Source organism: Neocloeon triangulifer, unplaced genomic scaffold (assembly GCF_031216515.1).
Source record: "Neocloeon triangulifer isolate White Clay Creek 2 clone unplaced genomic scaffold, ASM3121651v1 ptg000002l, whole genome shotgun sequence".
Lineage (NCBI taxonomy): Eukaryota > Metazoa > Arthropoda > Insecta > Ephemeroptera > Baetidae > Neocloeon > Neocloeon triangulifer.
In genome coordinates, this window is record NW_026775545.1 from 5,149,222 (window position 1) to 5,174,755 (window position 25,534).

Below are 25,534 nucleotides of genomic sequence, written 5' to 3' on the forward strand. Positions count from 1 at the left end.
GTATGGATCACGAGACTTTAACAATGAGAGCCGACCAACTTTTGCCAAAGCTTCCCACGTAATTCAACCCTTTCTCTTGACTCTCGTTCCGAGTAGCGCGAGCGTGTGTGTTTGTTTCTCTTCGCCTCTGCAGCTCCGAATAACGTGTGACTGAGTTTGCGTCTATTCTTATTTTGCAGGCACTGCGAAAAGAACTACGTTTGTGTCCAGTTCGGCGAAAACCCAAACTACGGCTACACCAGCTTCGACAATTTTTTATGGTCCATGCTGACGACGTTTCAACTCATCACACTCGATTACTGGGAAGACGTCTACAACAAGGTAAGACAATTCCATCCAGTAAATTATTATATTTATATTTTAATCTAAAAAATTTCCTTTATTAAAAATGGTAAAAATATGAGTAATTATAAAACTAAATGCAAGGAAATACAAAAATAATTTCTATTTCTGAAAAAGATTTTATTTCAATTATCAATTGTGAATTGTAAAAACAATTATTGGCTTTGTAAAAATGTTGTTTTAAAAAGAAGATGATAAATTCTTAAAAATTCTTAAATTCATGTCTAGTATTTAATGCTGTTTTAAATGAAAAGTTTTAGTGTTAAAATAGGCTTATTTCGTTAGAAGTTTATATTTAAAAGTAGGTCTGAAAATTCTGAAATGGTGAATAATCTTAAATTGTGTGAAAATAGGTAGTAATTTTCCATAATAATTTAAATACAATCGATATAGGTGATTTTTTCAGTTCAATTTAATCAAATGAAAGGCAAAATCTTTTTCTTTTTGTAGTAGAAATTCACGATCGAGGGTTGATTCATGGTGATTTAAATTTAAATTCTGCTTTTCCTCAGTGGGTTTTTGTGAGTTATATATTGTTTAAGAAAAAAACAATAACCTGCTCTACATGTTTCGGCTGCGGGCTGCAGCCATTATTCATGAGCTGTGAAATCATTTTGACAAGAATTAGTACAAAAATAAATATTTAAAACTTTAAATAAATTTTCACAGATAACTGTTACCTTGAAGAAATTTTTTTATTTAAAGAATGATTTTTGTGCTAATTCTTATCGAAATCTCAAAATGATATCACAGCTCATGAATTATGGTTGCAGCCCGCAGCCAAAACATGTAGGTCAGGATATTGTTTTTCTTAAACAATGAAAATAAACAACTCAAAAATCCCATCAAGGAAAAGCAGATTTAATATTTAAATCACCTAAGATCGATCAAGACTTGCCATTGTGGCAAGGAACACATAACTATGCTGATCCCCTCAGAATATTATTTAAAATTTCATAATTCATTTTTATATATCCGTTCACGTTAAAAGATAAAAAGAACTAGAAACTTGTTGATAATTGTGTTTAATGGGAATAAAGGAATAATAGATTCAAAAATATATTATTTATTTTAAATTAAAATATAAAATTAAAAAAAAAACTTTTGTCTCAAGCCATACTATAAAATTATTTGCAATCAAAACAATAATTTATATATACAATTTAAGAAATTGCAGCTCAGATATTTGGTGAAAAAATATGGGAATTAGTTTTCAAACAAGTGGTGGCAACCCTTTGAGAAGAGCCGATAAGAGCACTTATACTGTTCGCCGTTCTATTACCACTAGTATTGAAACCCACGCCACCTCGGTTCACCACGTTTGAAATAAAATCCACAGCAGATACACTGGCTGCTGCGGAACCCAAGTTTAATATGGGCACCGAAAGCACCGTAATACGAACCGACAAAATCAAATTCCGTTTGGCAGAGAGCTTTGCCAAATCACTTCAGTCAGGCGGGTCGGAAGCCGTGACGTTTTTGCCAAAGAGAAAAAGCAGCAGAGGCATTCATTTTTGAAAGGGGAAAAGCGGGACACGCGGCTACTTCGGAAGCCACTCTGGCCATCAAAAATTTATTCCCACGGCTGTAATAATTTCGCCTTCCTTTTTCAACTGACGACCGAAATTCCCACGCGCACGGGACGCACCGGGGAGAAAAGCAACCCTTGCTTTGTGCGGCAGCTCCGCACAGCAGTCCCCCAATTTTATTGCAACCCGGCGGGCCGCAGCCGGCCGGGCAGGCAACCTGATGCGCCTGCTTGAAAACTTAATCCCGAAATCCCTCGTCAGAGCTTAACAGCCAGCCTAGCTCACAATCTTCACTTTATTGTTGATTGTGTCAACGTGTCAAGCTTGATTTTTATTATGGCACACATAAAGCCTTAAATTAACTGCTTTTATTGCAAAACTTTATTATTTTTAAATTAATTCAAACAGTTTAAGGGTAGGAATTGCAAATATGAATAGAAAAAATGGTTTTGATTAAAAGATATTCTCTGATGTTATCATAACGTGACATTTTTTGTTCTTGATTATATAATATGAAAATTAAGTACCTTAAACATAACAACTTGAACTTTTAACGTTAAAATTGTTATGGTTTGCGCCATGGGGTGTAATAACCAGAGGCTAGAAATTTTTAGCATAAACCTACTTTTTTAATCCATTTTTAAGTTTTTTGTAATTCCCCTATGCCGCAATGAAAATAACTTTTTTACTCAAAATTCAATTACTCAAATTTGCTGATATAAAATATAAATAATCAAAAAGTCTTCAAATCAGACGGCTATAAATTTAGAATACGTTGGAATACGTATAAGTTTAGTGAAAAATATTACAGTTGAAAGTTATTTCATTTTGTTTTATTTTAATTTCAGTCGTTTTCGCCATGACTCGATTATATCGACCTCTGCACAAATAATGAAAACGTTACACTATTCTTAAGTAGAATAGTTATTAAAATAATTTCTAAGTGCAATCGATTTTGAAATTTTTTTCACTTCAATAAATAAAGAAGGGAAAAAAGTTATTGTTTTTTCCCGAAAACAACTAAAATCACTGATTAAGCCCAAGTAGGCCTCTCAATTATTAAAATTGAGGTATTTTTTGAAATATAAAATTAGTAATTTTAAATTACGATGTCACTTTTTTTAAAAGAAATTGTGAACATAATAAAAAAAGTTCACCTACAAACAGCATAATAAAATTTTATGATTCTAAAATTTCACCTTATTAAAGTATGGTTTTATTTATTCATTTTTTTTGTCACCTGTTAAAATTGTCTTTGTAAATTGACGCCTATTTTGGAAAAAAAGATAATCTTAATTGTGAACTAATTTGTCTCAAAATTATTCGTAGGTCATATATTATGATTGCGGACACAGCATTTAATCATAAAAATATTCTTCATTCGGTCCCAGATCGAAAGTTCAAATGTGTCGAGAGCACAGTAGTTACTCACTTTACAAGATTGGAGGCCATTTTTTGATACGGTCCGACAAATCCCACTTGAAATAAATGTTGCCAGCCGTGAAATATTCGCACCTCTGACAATAGGCGCCCCGTTAAAAGAGCCGTCGTGAGAGTGATTTCGAGTGGTCAACCCCACTCAACGCCGGCAGCTATTTCGGGTCCGGAAGCCCGATCACATGTTTCTCTAGGGCAGCGATCGGTCGGGGGTATGCACAAGTGGGGGTAGAGGGCAGGTGGTGGCCATACCACCCCGAGCGACTGCTGGAGACGGTGGCGGCGGCGGCGGATTTGCCGCCGTGATGTCTCCTGCTCGCACCGCAGATCGATATGTCCCACTCGCTACTTTGGGAGGTCACTTTCCTGTCTGCAACAGGGTGCCTTCCCCGAATTCGCACGACCCGTTTTTCCCCCCGTCCAGCTGTCCCTCGTCGCGAATCCATTAGCAGATTAATAACAAGGTTTGGCCCCGAAATGTGTGCAAATATGAATGTGTCTCTCGTTTTGTTTGTTTTACGCAGCACACGTGTGTCCTGCCGGCCGAAACATGTGGCTGTTTTATTCGCCACGCATTAGTGTAATTGGCCTATTTCCCCCAATTTTATTATTTTTTCTCTCCAGGGTTGAGTATTGTATGAAAACTCGTGGAAGATTAATTTTGAGGAGAAATATATTTTGGAAATTTCTGGGCCGTGTGAAATTAATTTTATTTACTTTTTATAACAAAAAAGAATTCCCCAAGAAAACAAATAGCATTAGGTTTTTTTAAACTGAGAAAAAATTTGCTAGATATTAATCTGGATGAAAATCACAAGAAAACTCATCTTTAGTAAATTCAGAGTACTTCTGAGGATATTTTCTCTCTCAAAAAATAAAAAAAATAAAGTAATAAAATAATAAAATTTGTTTATTAAGTTTGATGGGAGGTTTAAAATTCGTCTATTTGATAAATATGCATCACAAATTTGAGTTAAAATAGCAAATTTTATTTTCGAATCTATTTATCACCCTTTTTTATTTTGAAATGTTTAAGATTTCATCTTGAATGTCCTGAAAAAATTGAGTATTTAAATATTTCACCCAAAAACGGTCTAAAAAATTGATGTATACAAGAATATTAATTTCAGCTGAAAAATCATCCAAAGACGTATAATTAATAATTATTATATTTTTAAGTAAAAAAATCACCTATTTGTGGGAATAATAATGAAAATTAATCTAGTACAACCTTCTGATACTATAAAGAGCAAAATTTTGATGAAGTAAAATTTTTTGTCCATTTTTTACAATTTTGTCCCAAGGGAAATGAATTACAAAATTACCTTTTGATGAGAGCAAAAAGAAACGTCTGGAAGAAAAATTATACGGTGCGCATATTTTCTCTTTTCTTCGCATTGAATTAAATTTAATTCGCGGCGCTCTGGAGAAGAATAAGAAGTACTACTACGAGCTGCCGTCTTTCATTATGCATTCGCAGTTTGAGAAGTTTTATTTCAAAGTTTGCCAGGCGCGTCGGTGTGTGTGTGTGTGTGTGTGTGTGTGTGTGTGTGTGTGTGTGTTTGCACTCCATATGTATGTATATGAGCGCAGTTCACGCTCGACTCGCAAGTTTGCCTCGTGAGACTGATAAATGCACGTTTGGAGCCGCTTTTCCGGACTAAGTGGGCCATTTTCTCCCTTTTAGAAACGACCCACCGTTTGTGAGTGGAGCCCGACTTCATTATGAATGACGATTTCTCACAAGTCAGATTTGACTAACTGTATGGGCGGGTGCAGCAGCACCCTTCCGTTTAGCCGCTCACGCAGTATGCAAAAGCAAAACTACCCTCCTCTTTCAGAGCAAATTGGTCTGCAAATAGCCATTTTGGAGCTAACAAAACAGTTAATAATGGAATTAAAAGCAAATAATGATGAAGCATACTCATTTTCCTTTACTTGCTTTTGTCTCACATTTTCACGATTGTTCTAGATAAGGTTTTTTTATAATTATTATTTAGTAATCTATCCACCATTCTTTCTTTCAAATTTATTGTTTTTAAATATCAAATATAAACAATGCGATTGTGAAAATTTAACAAAGAATCAGCGATAATTTTGTTAATACTAAATTTTTTCACGCTTAACTATTTGTCAGAAATGCAAGAAAATTGACTAAGTTGTGTTGCGGATTATTTACAAACTGCTCTTTGATCTTCAAAATAATTTTTGATATCAAAATAAGTCAGAAAATTAATGTGTTTTTTATTACTAAAAATAGAAAATAAAAAACAGGGTAATTGTTAGATTACTTCATTAAGTTTTAAGACTTTTAAGAATATATTTGAAACATTTTTCTATTAATGTTTTTTATTTTAGGTCAAATTACTCAAGCCATTACTAACTTTACTTCCATTTGTTTTGATTTTTTGCAGGTCTTAGCAACATGTGGCCCGATCAGTGTGACATTCTTCACTGTCGTCGTCTTTTTTGGCTCGTTCTACTTGATCAACCTGATGCTGGCCGTCGTTGCGTTGAGCTACGAGGAGGAAGCGGAAATTACTCAAGAGGTAAAACGCAAGGACAATGACGTAATAACAATAATCTTTAATTAGCTAGAATTACACTGTGCAACAAACAAACGATTAACCTAACGACATGAATAATACAACGTATATTAACTAAAACGGTCAGTGAATTTTTGTGAAAAAAAGTCGCGTTAAAATTGGGGACAAAAGATGGAAAAATTTATTATTCGAATTTTTTTATTAATTCAAACGCGTGGTTTTTATAATAAAATAAATATTAAAGCATATTTAGCGTAATAGTACCAATATTGTATAAATAGAACTTGCCCTCGGGATTTCATTAGTTGATTTTATATTGGAGAATACGAAATGAGGGCCGGGCTTGTTTTTTTTTTGGATCGTCCTCATTGTATGCAGAATTCCTCTCAGGATAAGTGTTCTGAATCTGAATATGGCTATTCTTGAGTGGCTACTAAATGAATTTCCTCCATTAATTAATTATCTCCCAAATAAAGTATACTAATCATCGTGCATTCAATAATCTAGGTAATTAAATTATGTACATATGCAAACTTACAATATAAATATACTTCTATTAAAGGCGGTGAAACTTTCAGGAAATCTAAACTTTGTTATTCAGATCCTGATTAGATATTTGAGTAACGATTCAAACAATTTTTTTAATTGTTAAAACTTAAGGAACTAATAAATTTTTAAATTCTTATCCAAATTTATCCAATAACGTTTGAAACGTTGGCAAATTTTCTTCAGGATCTCATCTACAAAAGTTTCTAAAAGTTTCCAACCTTTTTACTAAACTCCAAAATCTGCATTCAATGTTTAATTCGGATTTTTGATTCCCATGTCAAATATCAGGAAAGACGAAAAGAACTGCCCGACCACCGCGACGACTCAACGTTCAGCTTCGACCCATCTAACTTGGACGTGAAAACGCTGGAGAAAGACACGGAAAAGCGAAAAATTGACGCGCGCAAGGGTATCCTGTTGGCGTCGTACACGAAGAAAAAGACTCGGAAACGCAAGAAGAATAACAAGAAGAAGGATGAGAAGAACAACGACTCGTCCAAGTGCAACAGTCCCAAGGAGAGTTTTCGCGACGGCGACGCGGCCGAGGTTTGCAGCACCCCGCAGCGGCCGACGGCGCTGGAAATTCCCAGCCCACACGTCCCTTCGCGGCAACCCTCGCCGCACCGGCAGCAGCAGCCGTCGCCGCTGCCGCATTCCGCCAACTCCGAGGCCAGGGTCACTGAGCACCTCCATCCGAACGCAGTCGGTGAGTGCTTAAAACTTGCGGTTTCCGTGCCAAATAAATCGCCGGGCCCAAAGAGCAGCATCCGGCTTTTTGAGGAAACTGCCTCGCCATTTTCTGGCTCCTCTCCCGCTTGCTTGCGAAAATGAAACCTCCCAAGTATAAAAAATCGTTTGATCTTGCAGACTACTTTTTTATTGAGAAATGTTCCAATGTAACAATTGGATGTCTCTGCTCAACTTTTCATTGCTGTTTTTATCGCTAGACTTGCAAATTCTGGTTTATCGAATTCTCTTTCTGCTTTCTTGTTGACGTCTAAAATTATCAGATGGCTTCAAATAATGCGATTACAAGTTGAAAAAACTCGTTAAAATTGACTAGAATATCTTAAAATACAGAACAATTCAATAATATCTTGAAAGACTAAGTTTTTAGCACCTCAGAAATCAATTTGGTAAAATATTAATGAACAATAACATATTTCCTCAATTATTTTCTCAAGCAAAATATTAAAAAATTTAGGTAAAAACCATGCAATCTATTTAAACTTCTGAATTTATCTCTAATATTATCACGGCAAGCTTTGTAATTCGAATAATCCCGCTTAAAATCCAAAAACCGAGTGCTTTCATCTCGCGTTTCTCTCTGCGTTTGTGGATACTGAATTCGTTATCAGCTTGCGCGGTCTCTCGTTGTTCCTCTCCTTCTCTGTAATGAAAGTTATGCAACCCTCTGGACAAACGTGTAGAGCCGGTTGCCTAAACATTCAAACGGCAGGCGACCTCTGGCGCAGAGTCGCTCGTTATTATTTTGGCAGGGCCGTTTTTCATTATTCTCCACGAGCAGACTGGAGCCTCTCCAAAATTTTAGCACAGAGACGGACGCAGATTAAAAAAATCAATCGGTCCAGCAAGCTTTTAAGGTCCGCAATCGGACCAGAGTAAAAAGATTATTAATTCTCCGGAGAGTTGAGAAAAGAGGGAGGCAACGGGCCAAAATAGTAAATATGTCCTTTAATAAAGGGTGACCTCTGCTCTTTTGCACCATTACTTTTCATCAGGAGGCTTTATCTCTACTTCGCAAACAATCATGAGGAAACAACAAAAACCTTGCTTTCTCCTTTCTTCGCCGAGAACTTTCCGCTCGCTCGACGGAGCGAGAAATTAATTATTTCTTTCTTGCGGGTGCGGATAATAGGCAGGGCGCGAAATTGGCGAAAAAAATTATCCTTCCTTCCACCTGCTAATTGAATCAGAAATCGCTCACGCCCGCCGTTTCTGCCGGGCAATTTCCTGCTCCGCCCCCGAAACCACCATTTATCTCGAGCAGACAGAAACGACAGCGATCGATCCGAATAAACCACCCCTTAAGTTTTATATCCACCCTTTGGCTCAATTTTCATTAGTGGGCTAATAAATCTTTTATGCGTGTGCGATCGTCTGGCGCAGATTGAGCTCGAAAAGACGGTTTAAGCCAGAGTGCGAGAGCCAATAAAGGATTTTGCCCAATCTTCCAGTCTATAATCCACTAAATAATTTTCTTCCCATAGAGCACTTAAAGAGTAAAAAGAATCTTCTGTTTGACATTGTTATACATGAAAATAGCTTCTATAAAAAATTAATAAACAATAAAAAATATACCGTATTAAAATCAATATAACGAGATTTCCCAACAAATTATATCACTATCTCTAATCAATTTAGAAATATTGTAATTAAAAAAAAGTCTGGACTAAGAACAATGCTAAATGAAGCAAAATCTAATTTCCTACGTTTGTAATTTCCACTTAATAAATGACCTACTCATTAATTTCAATCAACACTTGGCGATTTCATATCAAGCGAGAGCATCCCTCGCATTTCCCAGACTCATTAACAACCGGCCACGTGGGGAGTTAATATCATTTTACGAGCATCAGTCATTGTTGGCCGGTTAAATGAGGCTGAAACATTATTTCGGCCAGCACACCCCTTCCCATCCATCCGTCATAATAAACGAACAATCGCAGTCGCTAACCGCCCACGCATTCATTATCGTCCGCAGCCACGTACGGGGCGGTGCTCAAAGAATTGCGAACGGTGCTGCCCGCCAAAACCGCCTCCGCCGCTCCGCAGCTTCAGCAGCAGCCGGCAGGAAATGAGCTGTCAGGTAGGGTTGCACCACTGCCTTTTAACGCCTCTCGTGCATCCATCAGCTTCCGCAAACATAATTTTCTTGAGCCATCAATCATCAAATCTCGGAATGCACACGCACAAAATTTCGACCTTGCACTCCCACTGCTATCTATAGAGTAATTCACTTTTTAATCTACATTTCTAAACAAACAACTCAGTTTTTTTTATTAAAAATTATATTTTCTTAATTTATTTATTTGTTCTAAAATACTGATTCTTACAGCAAATCTCGGTAAATATTTATAATAACTGTTTAAATATCTAATGTAGAAAATCTGAAGCGCTCAAGAACATTATTAATAGTATTATTTAAAACCAGAAAAGTTGGCAGTAGTCTTTTTAATTGATTCTTGTTTTTTTTAATGCATTCAAAAGAAGAGAAAATTTGCTGACTATCGTCAAAATCATGATACTATAAAATTTCACTTTCTTTTACAACCAATAGGAGTGCAATTTTTCAATAGTTATTTGTTATGGCAGTTATTGCATTTAAACACATAACTTTAATTTTGTTTATTTTTATAATTGTTACAAAACATTTTACAAATAGAATTTTTGAGAAATTCTTTAAAAAAAGGGACTACCACCAGCAAAAACTTCTGATATAATTTTTATTGAAGACATTAACTTTACAAATGAACTTTTAAGTAATTTCATTGATAGATCATAATTTCGTGGAATTTATTAATACCTAGAAAATTTATTTCTTATTATACAAGAATTTTTTTATACAAGTTTCAACAATCATTTTTTCAGGCTTGATCTTTTAGTTGATCGGCTAATGTTTCTAATGAATGCAGTATACAGAAAATTCCTTTTAATGTCACTGTTTCGAGAGTGAAAAACTCTAGAGACCCTCGATTACATTGGCGCTGATTGATTGAATGCTTTGTGCCGTTGACTATCTCTTATACTACTGACAGAGAGCGTGTACTACTCTCACTTTTGCCTGCAGGAATGAATGTTGTGCATGAGAGATCCATATTTCATTTCCCCTCTCACCCGCTCGCTGCCTAACGCGACCACCAGCCGCCGCCGCCGCTTCCTCCCTCGCGGGAAAGGGAAATCAGCAGCCGCTACTTTTTCCACGCTCTCGGGATTATTATCTCGTTTGATGAGATTTGCCGCAAATGAGCTTCGGTGCCAGAATGAATTTTCCTCATTTGCGAAATGTGACAGAAAAGTGAGTGGCATTTTCATTCGGTGTTAAAACTTAATATATATTTAATTTAATAAAAAAAATGTTTTAATTATTTGACGTTTTTGTTTTAAAATAATTAATTAAATTTATAGTTTTTTTTATTGCTTACTATTGAACATCATTATCCAATATTTCAAATCTTCTACGCAGTTGAAATAATATCTGTATAAATAAAAAAGTTCAAAAATTTAACTTTTATATTTAATAAAGTAAAACTGTTAACATTACAGTAACGTTTAGAAGAGATTTTCTTTGTTCCTACAAATAGTACAAATGTCAAGTTAATTCTAAAATACGCTTTTATTGAATATTTTTTTTAAAAAAAAGTTTTTATCGCCATTCAGTAAATCGGGGCAAGTGAGCATAGATTATTACCGATTTTCGAGAATTTTCTTTGAAGTATGATTTTTCTTCATACATAGCGATTGAAATTTCATGTCTACGAAACACTGCTGCTGCTTTCTCTTTGTGTAATGTAGCAAAACTCGTTCCATTCACTTTGCACCAAAATAGGAAAAAAGCAAGACCGCACATGCCTCAACCCAAATGGCCCAAAGGCAAACACACTGTCGATCGTTTTGTCTGCACACTCCATAAACGAGCTCAGAGCATTTTATCTCATCCATCAATTTCCCACTGCTCGGCGCCACTTCCAGGACAGATCAAAACTCGGAAGTGGAAAAGAAAAACCTCCCGAAACTTGTACATAAAACGTGCTTACCTTTCTTACTCTGTCTGCAAAAAACTAAATTCAGTTGTTCCTCTTTCCTTTTTTAACTTTTCTCCATTTTTATTTCGCTTCAAAATAAAACACGCACGCGTCACACACTTTGGTTCGTCCTTGTGTTTCTTTCTTGCCTTTTCTCTCAGCTTCGAACTTGACTTTGGAGACACTCATAAATTCATTTAGTGTGCTCGAGAGCTCGCCTCAAAAAGCCCGGAAGCAACAGTGACAGCAATAACCCCGAGTCCTCTCTTGATGATTCAGGGGTGGTCGACGACCACGAAGGGGGCGACATCACCTCCGAGGAAGCTCCCGCCCAGCTGGCCGTCAGACACCTGGTAAGCACTCTTATTTTTTTTACAAACCCTCGCCACACGTAGAGATTTTTCTTTGTTTTCCCTCGTCTCTCGGCACAGAGGGTTGCAGTGAATGCGGTCACGCGAGCCGCACGTTTGCTCCTCTTTTATGGGTTTTCTCTGTGCCACACGACAAATTAGGCCATTATGAAAATGTGCGGACTAATTGGTGTTGATCTTACCGCACCGTCTCTTGGTTGCTCTTTTCTAAGACTGGAAACATACAGACTCAATTATTTATGTCTGTCAACATTATATTTGAATAAAAAAGATAATTGTTAAATAATTTTTGTAACTACAATATTTCATGCTGTAACATTTTTCAACAATATTGAAATTTATTATTTTCAACAAGCTCGATTTCACTAAAAGGAAACAAATTCAAAATTCATTTAGAATTGGAGGAATTAAAAAAAATGCATAATACTGAAACATAATCTGTATTTATTTTGTTTAATGAGTTTTTAACAAAGAATTAGTCTTAACCCCCTATATCTGACAATTACAAGAATCACAAATCAAAATCACATTTTCACCATGCATCACGAAACTAATCACCACCAAAATCAGAATCACATAAAATGGCAATTAATTCATCAAACGTCCAATTAAATCCATTAACGATGCCATCAAAAACGTTGGCTCTCCTCTGGCGAATGCACCGCTGTCAGTGGCACTGCAGAATTAACCGCACAGCAAAAACAGATTGTCGAATGAAACTTTTTGACGAGTGACAGCATTGAACAGTAATAATTCGCTGGCGGCTCCACTGTTGCGTTTATATTTCGATGAGGGATTGTTATATAACTCTCTCTTGACGTTGATTGCGTGCTAAAACAAGCCATTTCGCTCTGTTGCCTTTGCAGAGACAGCCCGCCTACACCACCATCGTCAGGGGCGGCACCGGCGCGACCGAGACGGTCATTTGCAACGGGGTCAGTCCGGCGCAACTTGAGGAGGGCATCTACAGATGTGGCAAGCCCGACATGGTCATTCACGGTGAGTGATATAATATAAATTTCTTATGACCACCCGCCGTGCCTATACGACTCATAAGTATACTTGATTTATTTTTAACTGTAAATATTTTAATAATTTTACTATATTAAAATTTAATTTTCATTGATATTAGTTTTTTATATTTAAATTTCACATTTCACATTTAAAAAAATTTAAGTATTAAAGTAAACAATTATCAATTAAAACTCAAGGTCATAATTTATCATAATTTTGTATTCAAAATGTTACTTTGAGATTAAAATTGATATTTGATATTAATGTATTAATTAAAGCGCCACAGCGAATTTAAATTGTAGCAAATTCATTTAACGATGTTTTCAACTTGGATGATGGAGGAAATTGAATGTCTGATATGGTTGATAATTAGAAAATTCAGTTAGTTAGAAATAAGAAATTTAAATTCATTGTGATAATATTCTCCTTTTAACACACCTCGCAATAAAAAGATCTTTGAGCTTTAGTGTAAAAATTGAAGTAAATAATCGTCTTAAATTGAAATCTGTCGCTGATATTTCAATTGACTGTTTTTTTTACGGTTGAATGCAATAAAAGATTATTGTTTATAATTAATTTACTACAACGATACAAACCTTCGTTTTTGTTCTCTGATCAGTAACCTTAAGTTTAATTGATCTTCCGAATTTAAAATAAAATTAAACTTACAATTAGTAACAGTAACATACAAGGAAAGAAATTATTTTCAAAAAATTCAGACACTGAGAGGGTAAAAAGGCATTTGTCTGTAAAAGGTCATCAGAAAAATGCTAGTATTTTTTTTTAATAGATTAGATTTTTTTGTAAATAGAAATTTTAATTACTTAATTTTTTCAAACACTGTCAATATAAAGGGAAGGGAGGTAGGGGTGGCACGTCTATAAGAAAAGAAACAAATCTCCGTTTGGCTTCACAGCCTTTGTACTTCATCTTTTGCTGGAATTCTTTGAGGCCTTAAACTTTTGGCAAAGTTCGCAGATTAACACACTGCTTTCTTGGAGACTCGCCAATCTTTGACGCAAACCAAGAGCAAATTCGATCAAGAAGCACGTTCATTAAAATTTACGGTTCTGGAGGCAGTAAATCAGTTTGACGAGCGTCAGTTTGCATTTATTCGTTTCAATGAGCAGATTTTTCTGTGGCCGCAGAGCGTTTTTTGCCTCGGCAGCGAATGAAAAATTTACCGACCGATAAATAAGAACAAAACCGCCGCTGCTCGGGACTGATAATGGAAAATTTACTGCGATGCAATAAACTGCGAAAATAAATTCCGGCCGAGCACACGTGCTATTTGTTTCCGGCCTTTGTCGGTGGCGGAGCGATTAAACGAGAGAGAAAGAAGGAAAAAACATCGGCTAGATAAAAAAATATAAAAAAAAAACGCGAAGAGAAGAATTGATATTCAATGGACTGGCGATATTGCGGTCGGGATCAATAGCAAAAGGGTGTCTTTCTCTCTCCACCCGACTCTTTTCATTCAACCCAAGAGCTGCCAGTAATCGATCGATAATGGCCTGCTTGCGTTCTAATATCTTTTGTGTTTACTCATTGTTTACCAGAAGTTGGTCGGTCAAGAAACAAAAACGTTTGATTTGTCTCATTGGTTGGTTTTGCTAAATTTCACTGCTGTTCTTTTATGAGAAAATTCTAGACAATGAACCTGTTTAGAAATTGAATTAATTATACAATTTTAATGCTATGTAAATGTGTTTTAAAGAATTATAAATTTTGATTCAATATTAATTCATCATAATAATTCATCATATTAATATTAATAAATTGTTCTTTCAAATCTTAAATTTCAAACTTGAATTTTTTGAAATAATTCCTAGTTTTTTTTCTTTGATGTTTTGACACACCTTATTTAATTTCTAGAAAGTCTAACGACAAAAAAAATATTTCTCCATTTAACATAAAAAAAATGAGCTTAATAAGTTAAAATATTTGGATTTTTTTTACCATTTCAGATTTTTTAATCTTTCCTTGACGCCCTTTGGAAGTGATGAGTTGAAAATAAATAATTTGCACACTTGAACCACAATAATTCAACTTTGATAATCTGAATCGTTTTGCAAACCATCTTTTTGATTAGAATCCCATAGAAGAAGAATCTTATTGTTAGAAACTCGTATTTTAAAGAATGTTTTTTTATAAATATATAAATTTAAGTATTGCCCTCCATAAAAAAAAATATGTATATTAAGCTACTGACGATTTCTTCCTTTTGAATCAAATGAGCTTTGAAAGGATACCATTTACCCATGATCTACCTTATTTTAATCTATAAAATTTTGGCATTTTGCAGACAAGCTGCAGGATAGGAATTGCACCAAGTGCGAGCAGTGCTGTTTAAACTACCACGGCTGGCTTAGGTTTCAAAACTGCCTCTACAACATCGTGCACGACCCGTTGTTTGACCTCCTAATTACTTTATGCATTGTGCTCAACACCCTGTTCCTGGCCCTCGAGCACCACGGCATGAGCGAGTCCGTCAAAGCGGCCCTCAACATAGGCAACAAGGTATGTGCACCATTTATTTGTTTGTTTTTCTTATTTATTTGCCCACTCGCGCGCTGTTTGCCCGGGCACTAATCTCTCTCTCACTGGGTGGCTTATGCGCCACGCGAGCAGCGCCTCAGTTTAACGACTTTGTAAAACGCTATCATGCCTCTGGTAATTAACTTGGTTGCGGAAGTTTCCGCAGGGTGCACCTTCAATTTTGGGCTTGATTCGATTTGTTTAATACCGAAAAGGATAAACCCAAAGGGTTGTGTGTTATTATTGCTTTGAAGATGTTGTCACTTTATGGTTGCCTCTCCGCAAGTAATTGAATTTCGCTCGGCCTTGCAAGTGTGCTGGCGAAAATTTAATAAAAGGAAATATCTTTGGAACAGAGTGTTGGAAAGAGCAATCTTCTTCTCCTTAATAAAAAGAATTGATCCTAAAGTATACTCTATACTCTTGAAATCAGTTAAAATTTTTTTATTTGTGTTGATAGAAAAAATCCATTCGTTTCTTATATAACAGATTTGATAAATAAATGAAAACTTTAAAAATCATTGAAGTGATATTACAAAAAAACATGAAATTATAAATTCTAGAAGTAATTTTAATTGATTTTAATTTCAATTTAATTTCTCGTTATCATCTATTACTTTTAGACTTCCATAATCATCCAACCGGACTTATTTTTCTAATTTAATAAACAATAGGATAATAAAAACTATAATCATGGACTTAAAAACTATGATGATTATGTGATGATATTAAGAATTTCAATTTCAACTGATCTTGTAATTTTGCAAATAAGGTCGCAAACCTAAATATATCAATAGCCTAATAAGCCTCATACAAAAAAACCTAAATGGATGAGAGAGTGTTTTTTTATTTTTTTTTTTTTTTTATTAAAAAATAAAGTCTATTTTTTACTTCATCTTCATTATAATATTAAAAAGGCAAAATTTGTGTATCGCGAAATTTAAGCGACAGGTCAACCGTATTTTCCTATAAACAAAAATATGTGCATCAATATCAACGAATCGAATTTCGTTCCACTTCACTTGCTTTCAAACACATTCGTCATACTTGAAAAAGTCACTGAACCTTCCACTACTTCTATTCGTTCAATTCACGCTCGTAAATCTTCGAGGGCCTTAATTTTTCCAAAGGTTTTTCCTCGCAACAAGTGACATTTTTATGGACAAAAATTACGACGTCAACGAGACGCGCTAGGATTTGCCGTCCGGCAAATAAATAAAAATACACTTCAACTTTTTCCTTCCGTCGACGTTGCCGCCGGAATATCCGCCAATAAAGCAATAAAATGTGGGACGACGAGGCACACATGCGAAAATATTGTCGCTGCACCGTAAATTTTAACTCATGAAAGAGTATGGAAATGTCTCGCGGGGTCTGTTCATGTATGAATAAAACCCGTGTGCTGTCAAACGTGATTCATTATGCAGGTCTAGTTGTACATTTAGCAAAGAGAGAAAGAGAAGCGTTTGCAATCAATAAATCTGTTTTAACAATCTCCGCAAACAAACACACCGCGCCTGTGGGCTCTTATGTAAACTTTTTGTAACATAATTTTGTAAAAAATTTTAATGAGTTTTTAATAAGATATTCACTATTTAAAAAATTATTAATATTTTATAATTTTTTTAATAATTCTTTTTACATGAATAATTTAATAAATTGTTTTAAATTTTATCTGTTCCTAGGAAGCCATATTTCAGTATCTTACAATTACAAATATATTAAATCTGTATTGACACATATGGAATTACCACTTATTAAAAAATCGCTGTCATTTTCAGGCAATTGGAATTGTACCATATCATTATATCATGCAACAAAACCGTATTAATGATGAATAACGCAAAGATGATTTTTTTTTTCATTAAGTTAAACTACAAAATAATTGATTGTTGTTGTTTTCCAACTTTTGAAAATCAAATTTTCCTGTAACTCACAATCCTGTAACTCACAATCAGAAGAAATATTAATTAAAGAAGATATTTCTTTTTTTGTTCAGGTTTTCACATCAATATTCACACTGGAGTGCATTCTGAAGATCACGGCGATGAGCAAGGACTACTTCAGCTGCGGATGGAACATTTTCGACCTGATCGTCGTGTCGGCCAGCATGCTTGACCTGGCCTTCGAGCTGATCGACAGCATTTCGGTGCTCAGAGGCCTCCGCCTGGTAATTAATTTCCGATGAAGCTAATTGATCGACTAATCGCCCTTGGCGTGCTAATTACAGTTGCGAGTTCTCAAGCTGGCGCAATCGTGGACGACGATGAAAGTTTTGCTTTCGATCATCATCTCGACGCTGGGCGCGCTCGGAAACCTGACCTTCGTGCTGGTCATCGTCATCTACATTTTTGCCGTCATCGGAATGCAACTTTTCTCCAAAACGTACCCGATGGCGTTCGAAGATGATATTCCAAGGTGGGTAATAAGAAAAAGAAACTTCATGATGTGGTGCCAGAGATTAAAGTTGGAAAAAATATTTTGGGAATTTAAAAAAAATAGAGAACTTGTTTAAGGTTGAAAAAGTTTGAAAAACATGGAATAAAATTTGTTTCACAATATTAGATTTTTATTTTTGGGGTCAGGCCAAGACATGTGCCTGTGTCTTTTATTCAAAAAGGATTTTTTTAGTTAAAAATTTTTTACATTATTTTAAATAATATATATGTTTGTTAAATGTGGCAGAGGTGGCAGTAAAAATGTTAAAATTTAAAATTTGATTCTTAACATCATGAAATTCTATGTTTTTTTTTCAGTATGAAACTCATAAAACCATATATAAAAGTAAAAAAAGATTTATTAATTTTTTTTAATCCTTTTTATATAAACTATGCAGTTTTAACTTTATTTTAAATTAATATTTATTTATTTTTATACTTTAAAAAAATTTCTAATTGCTTTTTATTGATTCCTGAGGTCATGGCTGTAACGTAAATGTATTAATTAAAAAATGGAATATAATTGAACAGAAGAAGGCAAATTGTAATATTAACTATATTGTATAACAAATTTCCTACTGTCAGGTTTTTGAGCTATCAATAATTATGGGTCTTTATTTAATTTTTTTACATTATTATTTCTAGTGATGAGATTATGAATGAATTTAAGAAGAAGAAAAATTAGAACAGTAATACTCTTAAGAATAGTTGAAGATCAAACAATGGAGAATAATTCATCAGCTTTAAAATGTGTAATTGTTGCAGATGGAACTTTAAAGACTTTTTCCACTCATTCATGATGATTTTTCGCATCCTTTGCGGCGAGTGGATCGAGCCCCTGTGGGACTGCATGCGTGCTAAAGAAAAACTAAAAGAGGTAAGTGTGCCATCGCAGCATAATGCACCGCAACCCTTTTCTCTTCGCACACACACTCACTCACGGCCGCATTTCTTGTGTTCACGCGCCGCAGGACACAACTCCCTGTTTCTTGATCTTCCTACCCGCGCTCGTCATGGGGAACTTCATGGTGCTCAACCTCTTCTTGGCCTTGTTGCTCAACAGCTTCAACTCGGAGGAGTTGAAAAACAAAAAAGAGGTGAGTTGTTGCGTTTCTCACACACCGCCAGCTGCAGCACCACCTTTGCTGCATCTCGCTGCGATTAATTATTTAAAAGTACCCCTGCAGCGTCTGAATCTCTCACTCTTCATAAATTGATGCGCTGACATGAAACAGATTTTTAATGGCAAATATTTAAACTTTGCTCGGCGCATTCCCCGAAACAATGGATCCTTTTTTAATTTAATTATAAAACGCGCAAAAATTTTGGTTTTTCTAGGTGTATTACAAAGAAGATATTTTGCTATCAGATTTACATAACTATTTTCCATGGCATAATATTTCATTGTATTTTTTTTCTCATTTTATATCTAAAAATTGCTAGATATAACTGGAAAACCCTGTCTTGAGCAATTTATGATATTTTTTACATTTAATTGAAATATCTGAAGAACAGGAAGCTATTTAGAGAAATTATCAGTTCCTTAAAAGCACCAAAAATAAAATACTTTAGACCAATCGTCAATTAAATTTATTGATTTTCCTAAAAAAAAACTTCTTGTCTAAAAATAATGCCAAAGAATAAAAATTATCAAGTCCCATCTTCAAAATTGCAGGAGAGTAAAATCAATTTTGCCAATAATTTTACCGGTTATATAATTTGTAACCCCCTTTTTGTTATCACCCTCACTTGAGCTGCAGCTTTATACTTGACAGATTTATTGATCTCGTTAATATTTGACGCGTGAATTCACCGGCCCCACCGAAATCGTTCTCTCTCGAAATTGACCATGGGCCGTCTGCATTATGAATGAGAGGCGCGCGAAAAAAATTGCCGCCCCAAGATGTAAATTGACGCTCAAATGTGCTCCCACACTCGCGATTGATTTTTCTCCTTGACTGCGATCGTACAGGAGGAATTCGAGGAGTACCTCAGACGCTTGAAGCAGCACAGGCGAAATTTCAGGAGGTTCTGGAGAGAATTGCGACTTTTGTTGAAGAATCGGAAGCGACAGGTTGAGAAAGAAAGAAAAAAATTTATAAATGTTGTTCGGTTATTGTAACAAATTAACCGCAAGGGCTTCTTAACACTATAATTAACCGTTTTAATCCATTAAGGTTTTCATTTATTTCTTGAATAAAAGGGTTTATGTTAACTTTATCATGAAAATTAAATTTAAACAATTAACACTAAATAAGGGATACAACAACAAAAAACATGTTCACTGATTCTAATATTGCTAATTGTGGCTAATAATTGCTTTCATAATGGTCTTTCATCGTTTTGATGATGAAGTGGAATATTATTTTTGAATAGAATTGCAGGAATAAACTGTTGTTTTAAGATCAGTTCGTATAATAACTAAAAATCTGCGCGTGGAAACTCAACAAGTTGTTATTGAAAAATTCATTTTCTTGTCAAAATGACGCGTAAAATAAATATGTTTCTTCAAAAATCGAATTATTGATAAAAAAAATTGATAGTTCAATTTTCAACTATTTTTATTGGACGATTTTAAATAAGAATTTCACATGGCTAGTTTTTTTTTAGACTTCTTTCCAGTCTATTAATCTTCCTTAATTTTTTCAATTAGAAATGCAATGCTTTACAGTGGAAATGACACTAATTATAAATTTTATATGATATGATTACTTATTCAGTAAGAATTAATTTATTTGCTAGCGACGAATATCGGACTTTCCACTGAAGACAACTCCTTCTGCCACTGGCTGGGTGTCAATGACGGTTTATTATATTATTTATTTTTTTGTGTTTTCACATTTTGACATTGATTAACGAGCTGATAGGAAATTTGTGCAAATCCAGCGCTAAACCTTCCATACACGAACTAATTCCACCAACGCCGGGCGCATTCATGCATGGGGTACGCAACATTCGGGAATAAATTCCGGTGTACACATCATGTATGTACAGAACAACAATGGCCCTGCAAACACACCCGACGATTGTCCAGATGTGCTTACCCCGCGCCACGCGCGCGTCGACCGTGATGCGAACCGGTCCAAAACACACCACCCGACCGACCAACACCAGCGCGGTGAATAATTCATTGAGATTTCGTCAGGTCCCTTTGTCCCAAATCCGCGAATTTTCATCAACACCCATTTCAATTGCCGCCGACTGAATTATTCATATTCAATTTTGCGTTCGCCAAATAGCAATTTATTAACTTACATAAGCCGTCCATCCGGCGATTCGACACACAACAGGGACACACGTGAAGTCACTTTTCCAGTCAATAATATTCAATCATCGCGATTTGAATCGTTTTCTCGCGTTCTGGCTGCGGTGATGTTCGGTAATCATGATAGGCCCTTTTGTGTTGACGATGTTTAGAAACTCGTCGTTGTTATCATATAACAGTGATATTGTATTATGCATGGATACTTTTTTCCCAACTCGGTGGTAATTTCACTGTGCATCAATGGAATGGGAGTCGATTAAGTTATTCCAATGTGTTTGATAATGCACTGGCCGTTTGATCTCGCAGTGGAAATGCTCGCGGCGAATAATTCTATAGGGAATTGGGAGGCGTGGAAAATATATTCACTCTCATCATTTTAACGTTCACTCTATTTAGAGACCCACTTTTCAATAAAATTGGTTTTTCTTTTAAAATTAAATGTTAACAGATCATTTGCAATTAAAATTTGTATAAATGAAAAATTTGCTAGATCAAAAAGTTAGAGATTAATTATATTATTAAAAAAAAAATTTTTTTAAAAAGCAAAAAGGTCACAAAATTTCTACAGAGACGAACATCCTTAATTGAACTAAAAATAACTGAATTAGCCAAAACAGTCGTTTTAACCAACACTGCAGCAGATTGTTATGAATTTGTTGCTGGAAGGAAATAATTATGTGGTTTAATTTGATGAAATTTCTGAAGAAATCGCAGGATGTCAGCAGCTGGGTTTTGACTTTTTTGCTGTATTTTGAATACCAATTTTAATGCTTTTTATTTATTATTATTTTATTTTTATTTCTCAGAAATTACCTCCACTTTCTTTTACTTAAACTGAAACAAGCGATATTAGAGGTTCTAAATGTCCTCAACTCACCTTTATTTTTGTCTTAAAATCCACTCCACATTTTTTTTAATTCCTTATGATTCAATACAATTATTTGCGTTTCAAATTTGTTTTAAGGTTGAACATCTGACGTGAAGTTTTGTAAATTATATGTTTGTGACTATAATAATCTGCTTTACAAATAACTCTTTCGTTCCAGACGTCATTATGAGCAAAATTAATCAGGCAAATTTGCAATTCGCAGGAAGTGGGCGACGACTCGAAGTTGGCGCGGAGTGTCGAGCGCATCAAGTCAATTTTCCAGAAGCGCACCCGCAGCAAGGACCTGCAGTGCGGGATCACAATGGCCGTGACGGCCGCCTCGCCGGCCTGCGTGCCGGTCGAGTATCTGGTCGACGAGGACGAGAGGCCCGAGGAAGGCGCCGTCGGCGGCCAGATGCTTGAGCAACAGGTCAAGTTTAAATACGAGCCGCTCTGCCAGCAGGACAGCAAAGGTAATCCGATTTCCTTTCTTTCAAGATTACACGCGTGTTTCTCAATGGGTTCTGCTAATTCCCCTTTGTTTGGTCCGTTCGATGGCCTCCCCGCATCTCTTGTTCTCAATGTTTGAGGACGCGTAAGCTCTTCTTATTGCGAGCCCTAAAGATTCCCTTTGTTTCTGATTTATGGGAGTTCCTTCTGATACTTATGATTTTTTCCTAGGTTGAATTTGAAAGCAGACCTATTTTTCAAATATTTCTGAACAAAAGGTGTTCCGTTTTAGAGCCAGAGTGAGGTGCAAATTTTTATTTTTAATTTTTTACCCATTTCATCTAAAAACTATAGAAAAAATTAATTAATAGAAACAAGAATTTTGATCTTTAAAAGCACAGAAAGGCATGTTTTTTGTCCAGTGAAAAACGTTATAAAAATACTATCATTAATCAATTTGGCATAAATTCATAAATTCAATTAAAAATAAAAAATAATCTATTTTAGTTGTGTTATTAAATTACTTAAAAATTATATTTTGCTTGATTTGCTTATTTCGATCAATTTATGTGAATTGTGTGTATTCATGTATGCAATTTCAAGAAACTAAACAATGAAGAGAAATTGAAAATTGAAATAGACTTCGATTGATGTAATGGTTCTTGCAAATACAAGGCCAAAGTTCAGCCACCCCCACGAAGGGAGTTGTGAATGCAAAATAAGGAGGCGAACGAGCGTTCACGCTCTCGCTAGTTACCGCGAGTCACGCAATTTCGAGGCGGAATTTTTTGTAAATAACAAGAATGAGCGTTTCTTTCATCTTTTTTTCGAGACTCCTCAGAAAACAAAAATGAAAGAAACGAGAAGAAAGCGAGGGTGGTTCTCAAGTCTGTTGTCTCGTCCCGCAGCTTGAGTTATACAAATGAGAAGAGTAAACAATTTTCTTTTGTGGATATAAAGGTTGACTGTGTGCCAAATAACACACTTTGCTCGATAGAGTCTTTAACATTCTTGCAAAGCCACATTGTGGGAGTTGTGAAATGAAATGATCTGTTTTTAGTTGCAAAAGATGTTTATTGATATATCACAGAGGCATTTTCTGCCCATATGTTTTAATTATAATAATTATACTAGAACTTTTATTCTAATGTTTATTACAATTTATCTAAACATCAAGAAGACAATGCTGGACCAAAAATTGAAATTACTTTCTATTCCCTTGAAATTTGGGAATAGTTTTATATAAATGATTTTTTTTAGATTTTAGTAAAAGAAAATTCCCATGTACAAACAATTCCAAGTTCACTAGTTTGAATCAAAATAAATTTTATTTTTTGTACTAAAAATATCAAAATATAGAGAAGTAAAATAAATTTTAATAATAGTAAAAACTCTTTATTTAAAATTATAATAAAACCATTTTTATTAACTTTTTATAAGATTTAATTTGATACTATTGTTTAGCGACGGATTCAAACACGGAGGAAGGGATCGAGTTGGACGAAATCAAAAGCACCAAGAGCATCGTCCGGCACCAAGAGTCGGCGGCCGACGCGTCGGGAACGGAGGATGAGACCAAATCTTTAGACGAGAAAAGTGAGACTCTCTGTCAACCACACACGTTGCCTGGAAAACCAAAATGGAATCGGGTAGTTTCTTACGTCGATGAAATTACAGTTGGCGGACGCAGAAACTCGAAAGGTCAATTCATCGATGGCCTGGGAGAATTCCCGGGCATCGGTCACAAGAAGCCTGAAAAGATCCCGCAGTCCTGCTTTCCAACCAACTGGTACGAAAGGTGGGTGTCAAAATTTGAATTTTTTTCTTCTGACTTTTCACACACGGCCTATCGCTTAATTGACCCGGTGTTTTCACAAAAGTCCCAGTTTGATTTTTGTCTCTTAATTTTCTCTCGGCCATGTGCGCGGAAAGAGTCTATCAAAGCTCGTTTGGTGTTTCTTTTTTCTGTGGTGTTTAGTTAATTACGTGTGTAGAATTTAAGTGGGTTTTATTTTTGAATAGATTAAAAATAGCATGACATGTTGTTTATGATTTGTTTTCAACTAATATTTTGAATGATTTGGCATTTTTCTGGGATTAATTTACTTCCCAACAAAAACTTACCGACAAACTGGATCAATAACATTTTCATTGTTTTATGAAATTGTTCTTGCTCCAGTTTCAAAAGATAAACATAAACTGACTGACACTGAAATTTACAGAAAACTAAAAAAAATTTTTAATTTAACATTTTTTTATTTATTTTTTATTTTTAAAAAGCCCCCAAGTAAATCTCACTTTGAATCAAGCACAAATAGTGAATCATTTCAGCACAGTTGTTCAGCACTGTTGAGTCAAGTAATTTGAAGTAATTTCAGTAAAATAGAAACCAAATTTCCCACATCTCAAAAACCTAGCTGGATTTAAAAGTTGGTTTTTGCTGGAAAAAATTAAAATAAGATTGTTCGAATGGTTTTTTTCTCATGTTTTAAATTTTACAATAATATTTTTAACTTGCTAACCATAATCTTGCATTCCATTTTCAGGCGACATTGCTAATAAAAAAATCACACACAGAAGTGTGACGCTAAAGCTGGAAAATATTCTAAAACTGACAATCGTAAAAAAAATCCAATCCTCTCTCTCTCTCTGTCTCTCAGCAGCCATTAAAACTCATCACCATAAAATCCCGTCCCATCTCCTTGCCCTACAGACTGACACGGAACAAAAAACCCTTTGAACACAACAGCTTCTCCTCTAGATGTGCCCTAGTAGCCAACTGTATACATTTGTATAAAAAGCGACTCTCTGATAATATTCACGCTCGGCAAGCAAAAAGTGTGTGTAGCGCAGAGCAAAAGCAATCCTGCAAAATGAGTGTAATCTCACCCACTACTCTGAGTGTGTCTCTCTCTCTCTTGCTCTGTCTCTCTTCTCTCTTTCTGTGCATCCATTTCCATACATTTAGCGCACAGCTCCAACCACCCCTGTGTAGTGGACCTTGGCGTCTCTGTAACTGTTGAGTGTCCGAGCCGGCTGCCCTGGCCGGCGACCCCTCGTCAGCCCTTTGAGGCTAATTTTTGTCACCCTTCCGCAGGTCACCGTGCTGCAACACGCTGCACGAGAAGCCCGTCGGAAGGTGGTTTTTCTCCGTCCGCAAGGCCGTGCTCGATGTGGTGGACACGCCCGCCTTCGAGTGGGTCGTCCTCGTCATGATCTTCGCCTCCAGCGTCACCCTCTGCTTCGAAGACATCCACCTGGACAAGAACCCCCTGCTGAAGACCATCCTCTACTGGACCAACCTCACTTTCTGCGTTCTTTTCATCATCGAGATGTTGCTCAAGTGGATCGCCCTCGGCTTCTGGCGATACTTCACCAGCTTCTGGACAGTGCTTGACTTCATCATTGTCTTTGTAAGCAG

General features: G+C 35.5%; 1 protein-coding gene across 14 annotated transcripts in view; it reads left to right on the forward strand.

Annotated features, from left to right (window-relative positions):
• The window catches only part of LOC132204283 (sodium channel protein 60E-like), an 80,294-nt gene that overhangs the window by 39,396 nt on the left and 15,364 nt on the right, over positions 1 to 25,534 (forward strand). For 8 of the 14 annotated variants that reach the window (XM_059632691.1, XM_059632730.1, XM_059632700.1 and 5 more), the window contains 15 exons: positions 180 to 321; positions 5,723 to 5,857; positions 6,692 to 7,109; positions 9,129 to 9,233; positions 11,371 to 11,522; positions 12,407 to 12,539; positions 14,860 to 15,074; positions 17,092 to 17,262; positions 17,323 to 17,510; positions 18,296 to 18,407; positions 18,502 to 18,627; positions 19,503 to 19,604; positions 21,887 to 22,136; positions 23,578 to 23,911; positions 25,211 to 25,526. In XM_059632691.1, the coding sequence (XP_059488674.1) occupies positions 180 to 321; positions 5,723 to 5,857; positions 6,692 to 7,109; positions 9,129 to 9,233; positions 11,371 to 11,522; positions 12,407 to 12,539; positions 14,860 to 15,074; positions 17,092 to 17,262; positions 17,323 to 17,510; positions 18,296 to 18,407; positions 18,502 to 18,627; positions 19,503 to 19,604; positions 21,887 to 22,136; positions 23,578 to 23,911; positions 25,211 to 25,526 (2,899 nt within the window). The remainder of the gene's footprint in view (positions 1 to 179; positions 322 to 5,722; positions 5,858 to 6,691; positions 7,110 to 9,128; positions 9,234 to 11,370; positions 11,523 to 12,406; positions 12,540 to 14,859; positions 15,075 to 17,091; positions 17,263 to 17,322; positions 17,511 to 18,295; positions 18,408 to 18,501; positions 18,628 to 19,502; positions 19,605 to 21,886; positions 22,137 to 23,577; positions 23,912 to 25,210; positions 25,527 to 25,534) is intronic. The other 6 variants (XM_059632747.1, XM_059632789.1, XM_059632805.1 and 3 more) reach the window with 4 other exon arrangements.